Source organism: Solanum verrucosum, unplaced genomic scaffold (assembly GCF_900185275.1).
Source record: "Solanum verrucosum unplaced genomic scaffold, falcon-dt-bn FXZP01000033.1, whole genome shotgun sequence".
In the NCBI taxonomy this organism is placed as follows: Eukaryota; Viridiplantae; Streptophyta; class Magnoliopsida; order Solanales; family Solanaceae; genus Solanum; species Solanum verrucosum.
The window spans coordinates 2,523,869-2,533,897 of record NW_026020752.1 but is presented as its reverse complement, the minus strand read 5'-3'; the positions used below and the strand labels follow the sequence as shown (position 1 = coordinate 2,533,897).

Genomic DNA, 10,029 nt, shown 5'->3' with positions numbered 1-10,029 from the left:
TTGTTGGTCTGAGTTGACATGTTGTGATAGTCTCCAAGTTGGTGGCTGGCTAGAACCCACAGGTTGGCCTGAGCTTGGTGGTTGGCTAAAGCTTGTTGGTTGCCTTGAGTTGGTGGCTGGCTTGATCTTGGTGGATGGCTTAAGCTTGGTGGCTAGTTAGAACCTACTGGTTCGCTTGAGCTTGGTGGCTCGCTAGAACCTATGGGTTGCCTTGAGCTTTAAGGCTAGCTTGAGCTAGCAGGTTGGCTTGAGCTTGCAGGTTGGATTAACCTTCCAGGTCTAGATTGGGTTGAGCTTCCAGGTCTAGGTTGGGTTGAGCTTCTAGGCTGACCCATTTCAGAAGATTTAATAGTGTAAATAAGAAAAATTGTATTGCCTTTTATCTATTTAATTGAAGTAATAAAAGGTTGGCTTGAGTATTACCACATATTTGAAGGCTTTATTATTGTGGCCTTGTTGATGACACTTGGAGCAAGTCATTTTTACACCTTTCATGGACAACTTTCCATACTTCTTTCTTGGCTCATCCTTTGACTTTCTTCTGTATTTTGGTGGTCTGCCAGACATTTGTTTTGGTTCAGGAGGCTTAATCACTATATCACTAGTGTGAGGCCACATTTTCATGTTAGGTATTGGCGGGATAAAGTAATTATAAGCCTTTATGAAAGTATCTTTTCTATACCAATGTACAACATGATCTTCAGGGTCTTGGCCTGCATGCTGATATGCCAAAACAACATGTTGACTTGGTATGCCTCTCAAATGCCAGGTTCTACAAGTACATGTCTTCGTTCTGATATCAATATTATGCCTATAATGACCATCTAAAATTTCATATCCAAATTGGCCATTGAACCTAACTTGACAATCTCTAGCAGAATCTTTGTTTTCTTCAAGTACTAAACTTGCCCTAGGAGAAATGTCTGATATCCAAGTGTCAACAAATTTTCTCATCTCAACATTTCTATCCATTATCTTATGTCTAATCTCCTCTAACATGGTGATAATTGATTTATGTCTAGCAGCTAATATCCAATAATTAAATGTCTCACACATATTATTCTCATCAATATCACACTTAGCATGCTCCTTAAAATATGCTTTACACTATGTCTTTTTTTCATAATGTAACAAGTCCATTACCAAGTTTATTAAGGGTCTGTTTGAAAAGCCACCTGGTAATTGGAATTGGTGTAATTACTAGGGTAGTAATTACCAGCCTAGTAATTACACAATCTAGTAATTACACTGACCTGTTTGGTTTCCATAATGTAATTACTCCTGTTTGGATGCCACAATGTAATTACACATGTTCTGTTTGGATGCACAATAACAATCATAATATTATATTAAATTTTAGAAATAAAAATTAATTATTTAAAATTTATACTAAAAAAACAAGAAACTATATAAATGATATTAAATAAAATATTTAAGATATATATTACTTTTTGGAAGTATATTAATAAATAAACATATGTTCTTAACTAATATTATGAAAAAATAATTGATTTATACTTTTTCAAATTAATATATTTCAATTGAATTGATCATAAAAACTAAAAGTACGAAGTTTCTACTAACATTGTAAAATGCATGTTTGATAAAAAGATTAATATATAAATAAAATGTCATAAATTATTAAAATGTTTGACAAAAAGATAATCTATCATGTCTAATTAAAAAATGACTTGCAATGTGAATTCAATATTACTAAAACAAATGAAACTGAAAATATAACATAAGTTATAAATTCAAAACAAAAAATTTAACATAATACTCTTATCGCAAATTTCAACATAGCGTACATAAATATGATTTATTATTTTTTTTAAAAAAAAAGAAAAGAAAAGGTAAGTCTATAACCTTACTTAACAATAAATTTTATTTTAATTTAAAAATTAGAATACTAATAGAATTATGTTAATGAGAAAATAAGCATGGCATAAAGAAATTGCATAGAATCACATAAAGTAAGGTTGATAACGAGAAGAAAATAAAATATTATAATATAAAATAAAAAATAAACTTTTAGAAATTTTTAGAATAATAAAAATAAAAAAACAACTTAAAATAATAGAAGTAAAAAAATAAAATTAAAAAGTAATCAGCTGGTAATTACATCATGTAATTACCAACAATTCACAACTTATCGTTGTGAATTGGAGAGTGTAATTACCCCCAGTCAATTACACCAATTACGTGCTGACCAAGTAATTACCTGTCCAACCAAACAGGACAGACAATGTAATTGCAGCCAATTACACCAAATCCAATTACCAAAGTGTCCTTCCAAACAGGCCCTAAGTTTATCCATTTCATCTTGAAATTTTACATCAAAGCTTGATTTTGCACATCTCCAGAATTGTTTTCTTCTTTCTTCTCGTCTCCAGGTTTTCTGTCAATTGGACCAGATGTGTCTAGCACACATCCTTTGCTCACAATCTGGCAGCAACTCCATTATGGTTGCTATAAGACCCTACATATCATAATAATTGAAATTTATGACTAGTAATAATTAAATAAGTTGGCAATGAGATTAAAATTAAATAATTATCATTAAACTAACTTTTTACATATCAGACATCGCAGTCAATCCATGTCAGTGCCTAAGTTTAGATCATGTATCAAGAAGTTGATGAAGAAACTCCAACTGTGCTTTGTTTCTTGATCAACAACTACCCAAGCAATTGGAAACATTTGTTGATTTCCATTCCTACCAATTGCAACTAATAATTCATCCTTGCAAGCACCCTTTAGAAAGCATCCATCAAAACCAATGATTTTTCTACATCCTTCCAACCAACCTCTCTTTAATGCATCAAAACAAACATAACAGTAAACAAACATATTCTAACCTGGAGTAGATTCCCTGTCTGTCCTCACCCAACATAAACTACGAGGATTAGTCTGTTTTATCATGTTTGCATAATTACACAACCTTGCAAACTCCATCTTTCAATCACCCATAAACTCCTTGAGAATCATCAATTTTGCCCTATAACAAAGAGTTCTTCCAACATACAATCCTGTCTTCTTCCTCACCAACTCTTGACCCACAACTTATATAAGGTTGAGAAATTATTCTGTCCCTAAACTTATTTGCAATAAAGTTAAATGTACACAACTTGTTCTTGGTTATGGTAGTCCACTGATGAACATGATAGTAATTCTTAACAATAAAATCACCAGAGTCTTTGTCTAGACTAGCATATAACAACCATTTGCATTTCTTATGCTGACATTTAACTCTGACTCTATGTTTTTCATTAGGCCTCAATTTTAATTTGACTCTATATTCCACAACATACTCTGCCACATCCTTACTAAATTTTATGGCATTTTCAAATAACATACCAAGCTCAAATATAACAACTACAGAATTAGGATCAAGTCTACCTTTTTACTTTTTCTTCTAGCTGGTAAATCAACACCTTCCACAGCTTCATGATCTAATTCACCCCAACTATCATCACTATCCCATTCTGAACTATCAATATATAGTTCATCTCCCCTCAATCTTCCTGCATACCCAGCAGCCTTGTTCTTTCCAATGTCTTCAAATCCTCTATCAACACCAACTACTCCAAGAGTTATTTCCTCTTTAGGAACATGTTTTTTCCTCTGCAATTTGGTTCTCCTTTCATTTCTAAGAGTTCTTAACTCTTCATTAATCTCTGAGTCATCATCATCTGGAATAGAAAACTCTTGTGAATCATCACTAATATCCCAATTTGTTTCAACACCTTCTAGATCTGATGCATCATCTACAACAACTTCAACATTAATATTCTCATATTGGGTAGCTCCTTGTTGTAACCCTTCTTCCACACCAACTTCAACATTAATATTCTCAGATTGGGCAGCTCCTTGTTGTAACCCTTCATCCACATTAATATTATGTGAGTTTTCTACCCCATCCTCATTAACACTTTCACCAACTGTTGGCCCACAAAGATAACCTGTTGGGACCCCATCTTTAACAACCTCTACCTCATCCACAACATATTGAACATACAAGTCCAAAAAGTCGCCATCACCTAGGTCTTTTATAAGGTTTAGTAAGCTGAAATCATTATCCACTAAGATAAAGTTATTGGTTGTAGGGTCTTTAAAATAAAAACCTCCCACAATAACATACCCTAGATCTCTAGTATAAAAAAATAATTCCATTAAAGAAAAGTGGTCTTTATCGATACCTACAAATTCCACTTCACTTTCCTCTATGTAAGTGAGACCTCCACCAGATGTGCCTTCCACAAATTTACCACCATGGTGAAAGCGAGTTACTATAATAATATCCATAAGATTCCCTGAAAAAAATTCAAATAAATCCGATAAATTATTGACAAGGAAACCCTAAAAAAATCAAACTTTAATCACATATGTACAAAACATCATCATTTTAGTAATATACAAAATAAACGCTATATTTAAAGGGAAAATTGACAGCAATAGTCATAGAGTTTCAAAAATGAACTTACTTCACAAGATTGAGCACAAAATATCCTAGCTTTCTCGAATCAACCCTAAAACATTGCAACAAGAGTTATTTTCTTGAATCGACCACGCCGTAGGAAGAAAAAATGAAGTTATTGATCAACTTTCTTGAATCGAACACATATTGAGCGGGAATCGTGAAAGAAATATCTAGGGTTTTTTGGAACACGTTTTGGGGATTTTGAGAAATGACTGAGGGGTTGGGTGTGGGGTTGTGTGTTTTTGATGTGTATTACCACGTAGTATTAGATTTTCCATGTAGAAGACGTGTAATGTCACGCGTTCCACCTTAAAACAAATGCCTCAAATGATAAGTGCCAAGTCAGCCAGGTGTGTCTGATAGGCAAACTTTTTAAGTGGTTCAATAGGAATACATCCTTGTTAAAGTGTCTATACAGAAAATCCTTACAAGTTCAAGGGGCCCCTTATGCGTTCTGCCTTTTTAATATGTAGTCCAATTGACCAAATTCCATATAATAATATTCTGATTTTTAGTATAAGTTTTTGTCATCTGATTTATCAACCATCTGATTTACAATTGTAATCTTCCGCATGACGCCCTAATCACCTTCATAACCCAACAAGTGGTATCAGAGCACATGGTTCAATGATCCAATGGTTCAACAAGATTTGAAGAAAGGATCAAGTGATTTCAAATCAATTTGCAATAAATTTGATGATAATGAAGATTTTTGTGCTACAACATGTGGAGAAAATTTTCAAATATACTTTCAACCATCCTGCTGCTCTATCCTTAAAAATAAAATCAACTTTCAACCCAAGCAAACTTTTAATGCTCGGGATCCACTTTTAACTCATGCATCTTACTTTTAACACACGAGCTCCACTTTTAACTCATGCATCTTACTTTTAACACACGAGCTCCACTTTTAACTCATGCATCTTACTTTTAACGCGTGGACTCCACTTTCAACTCATGTATATTATTTTTAATGCATGAGCTCCACTTTCAACCCTGCTCATAACTTTTAATGTAGGGCTCTAATTTTTAACCCATATGAACTTTTAACCATGGTAAGCAGCAATGATACATGAAGATTGTATGAAGAAAGATGATCAAGAAAATTCAAGCCAAAATGGGAGATTTGTGAGGGTTTTGTCCTGATTTTCTTACCTTATTTGAAGTTAATTTTTCCTAAAAGGAAAGACAAACCATTACCATAAATATATTTACTTTTCATGAAAGGAAAATATATTTTTCTTCCATATTTGGTTTATTCCTTCCTTAGAGGAGAAACTTGGAACTCTATAAATTGAAGACCCTTCTTCTCATATAAAAAAACAAGAACATCCACAATGTAGTCACTTAGAGAATTTTGTTTATGGGGAGATTTTCCCTCAATACTTTTAATATTTTTATTAGTTTTTAATATGTAGGTCAATTGGCCAAATTCAATATAATAATATTTTGATTTTTAGTATAGGTTTTTGTCATCTGGTTTGCAATTGTAAGTTTCCGCATGACGCCCTAATCACCTTCATAACCCAACACCCCCCCTCCTACCACCTTTTAGTATCACATATGAAATTTAGTGTTAATTTAAATGAGTGGGGTAGAATTTTTTTTGCCTCTATCACTTGACATTAATAAAATTACAAATGTATATTTAATTTTTATTACTGTTAAATGATAATTAAAAGTTCTAAAATGAGTTGTGTGTGTTTAAGTATTTGATGTGGTCATATCAGATGAGAATATTTTCATTGTCTCTTTAGTGATACGACGAGTGGACAGTGAGATTAAAGGTCAATGATATCATAAAGAATTCATGAGAAATGAAATAGGGTAGACATCTTATTCATTGTATAGTTTTTTGAAGTACTTGTGCGATTTTGTGTAATTGTAGATTTTAATATGACTAGAGTATTAGTCTACTGAATGAGGAGTTAATTATTGAACAAACTTTTACTTGATAGTTAAATTATGTCAATAAAGAAAAAGAGTTGGTCCCAATGAAGAAGAAATTATGGTATAAGAATGATTTATCAGATTGACTTTATTTTAATCTTATTATCTATTTATATATATTTCTCATATTAGTGTTCAGATTTTGGTGTTAAAAGCTAGCTACATAGTTTCATTTTTCTAGGAATTTGTGGGTCAAACGTTCTTACTTTAGATTTTCTAAAGTGGTTAATTGTTGCATTGTTGATGGAAATTAATTAAGAGATAAAAGAGAAGTTTTCATTTAAACAAGGCACTAAGGCTGTAAGTTACAAGCTATTTTTCTATAATTATTTTTTAATGAGCTTATTCCTTATTTAATTTTCAAAACAATAGTTACTTTGATTTCTGAATTTTGAGTGATATCGATAGTAGATTGTAGCAGTCCAAAGGCACTGGTTTTAGTTGTTCATTTTATTACTTATGAAAATCTTTTGACAATATGGTATAAGAACTTCTGACACATGTATATTTTGTTTTATAGCTCTCTAATTTAATTTTTGCAATCCTTTTAAGTTCAATTTTTTACTAGTTTTTGAAGGTACCTCAAAATACCTCCTTGGTATGTGGTTTCTAGAATAGCCAAGGATGGCTACCAAGCCTTGGAATGTAGCTCCAGCTCATTGAACGATGAATCAAGACACATTTGAAGATATACATATTTGACATGTCTAATAGTATTTTTGATAATGTTCTAATTGTATATTTTACACGTAGTAGAGATTAGCATCTTATTAAGCACAATGTTGTATACAAAAGATATTTTACACATGTAACAATAGCTTTCTAGTAATGACGTATGTGAATGAATTTAGAATACTGAATTGCTAGAGTATCAATTTTCCTTTACAAGGATTGTTGCTTTAGTTTATAAGTATGTGTTTTTAGTTTGGAAGATATACACCCAAGTGGTTATGTTTCACGACCCAACCCACCGGGCCGTGTTGGCACCTACTCTAACACCTAAGTAGGAGAACCCTCAATTCCCCAAACAGTTAAAACATGCGGAAGATTAAGAAAACTAAAATAAAACAAATTCATGGAGATTTTCATAAAATAAGCGTTTAAAACAATTCAAGTTAAGACTTGTAAAGTAATTAACACCCCTAGAGATCTAGTCTAAACATGTAAGAGCTACTAAGAGTACAAAGTATACCAAAATTATAAATGACGCAACTCCCACCATATGGAAGGAACAATAAAAGCTGTTGGAGATTATCTTCGTCTTCACCTATGAGACATCACCGACCCTGCATCCAGACTATGCCCAAAAAGGCATAGTAAGAGTAGTATCAGTATACAAAACACACGTACTGGTAGACATCATTGGTCAACTCGATACCCACCACATTATATGAGAAATCGACCACCAAAACATGCAATGAGACTATTCATTCCTCCACCTTTATATTTACCTGGCCTTACCATTTTCAAGTATATAACAATACACTAGTACACTTGATTTTCAATCCCTTAATCATTCCAGTCTTGATCATTGCTTTCCGGATGTAACCACTACCAACCCGACCAAACACTCACAACCTACCCTTTCTACACATCTCCACTCAACCCTTGATCCCGTAGTACGGTCTATAACGGCTTGTTAACCGTTTTCATACTAATCCCCTTCCAGGGTATTACCCAACTATTAATAATTAACGACAATGCCCGTCACCACCTTTCTAAGTAACACAAGATAACACCAGGATCCTTGGTTTCCCCCTACCTAATCACATTCCGAGTGGGGCCTAACCATTTCACCCCGCTTATTACGAAATACATTCAATTACCTTACGACACCGCGGACTCACATATATAAACATAACGCACAATCCAGTTGTCTTTCCAGTAGTAATGTACAATTCCACATTCTCAATAAAACGCATATATGACAAGTCAATGATCCTCTCATGGAACCATACCCAAACTGTTAGTGTGCCGAAGCGTGACACCCGATCCAATGTATGTATACGTGTCGGTACGTGACACCCGAGCCAATGTATGTTAGTGTGCTGGAATGGGGCACCCGATCCAATGCATGTTAGTGTGCCGAAACGTGGCTCCCAATCCAATGCAAGTTAGTGTGTTGGTATGTGAGACTTGATCCAAACATCACAACCATAAGCACAATTACATCCATAACGTACAGTACTCACATCATATAGTCAAGTCCTCAAGTTCCTGGCATGTGTTGTTCCTAATCAATTCATTAGGTTCGTTACCACCTTTTATACTTTGCTTATATGCATGCATACCATATAGGAACCAATCGACATACATCACACAAAGTAGAAAATTAGACCATCCCCAAACCCTAGTTCATGAGATACATCTCTCTCCTACGATATATGATTGATGTAACACCTAGGAATACATGTACAATCATCTCCTTTTCGGTGCACGAAGCCTACACATGAATTCTACCATCAATACCACTATACTACTCAGTGAATTACGGACTTACAACTACTCAATTAAATAAACTTAGCCTACCTAGGCGCCAAGCAGTTGTAGAGAGATTATAACTCCAATACAAGCTTTCGAATGATCAGACGATGGATTTTGACCGATAACCCACAAGCTATCGACATCCTTACGCTAGAAATCTTCTTCTCCTTCCCAAGCCTAGATCAGCCTTTCGAGGTTTTTGATCGAATAACGCTATCAAAGACACTTCATCCAATACTAAGTGTCAATGATCGTTATGTAGTAATATAACCCAACTAAGTGAGTTGGGGTCGAGTCCCAAGGGAGTGGTACGTAGATGAGAATCAATAGGCAAATAAGAATATGCTCAAGTCAATCATAGCTAAAAACAGTTACGAATAAAAGCATTGTGCAAATTATGAGTGACACAAGTGTCAATTATCAGGGGGATTTGATTTCAATTAACAACTAAAACAACAAATAATACAAAAATAACAAATATAGAGACGGGTTCTTGGGATGTGATTGGATTATGGGCTAAGGTAGACAATTGGGTAATTGCAATTAATAGTGAATAGCTGTAAATCAGTGAATAAGGTAGACTTTAGTAGGGATAAACTTTCTCTCGAACAATTTACCCCGAATCAAATTGGTTTCTCTCGAACACCAATAAGCAGCAATTAAGAACAACCTTCGCTTTAGTCCATTCACTCTCTCGAGCTGAATGTGTGGAAAAGTGTTTAGGGTTCACTCTCTCGAGCTGAACCCATGACAACCCAATACCCACAGACCATCGATTCAGAAATCTTGGTTTTAAAACCTCTCTCTCGAGCAAGCCAAAAACATGAAGTTAGGATTGTATTTGCAACTACAACCCATTAATTTCAACCACAATTACTGAATGAAATCACTTTTAAACAATATTTACACTATCAATTAACAATACCTAGCAGCTAAATCAACCTATTAATTTCAACCACAATTACTGAACAAAATTACTTTTAAACAACATTTACACTATCAATTAACAATACCCAGCAGCTAAATCAACCCATAACCACATAATCACACCCCAATAATTGGGGTTTTAGGCAGACATCATAAAAAGGTAAAAATCGTTACCAAATTGTGTTTCC

The 10,029-nt window shown here is 33.8% G+C and overlaps 1 protein-coding gene across 1 annotated transcript; it reads right to left on the bottom strand.

Moving 5' to 3' along the window:
• Nucleotides 1-224: 224 nt before the first annotated feature.
• On the bottom strand, nucleotides 225-972 carry LOC125812720 (uncharacterized). Its single transcript, XM_049492200.1, has 2 exons — nucleotides 424-972; nucleotides 225-326 (listed from the first exon to the last, which is right to left on the bottom strand). The coding sequence occupies exons 1-2, from the start codon at nucleotides 970-972 to the stop codon at nucleotides 225-227; spliced, it is 651 nt and encodes a 216-aa protein (XP_049348157.1).
• Between the last annotated feature and the right edge of the window lie 9,057 nt (nucleotides 973-10,029).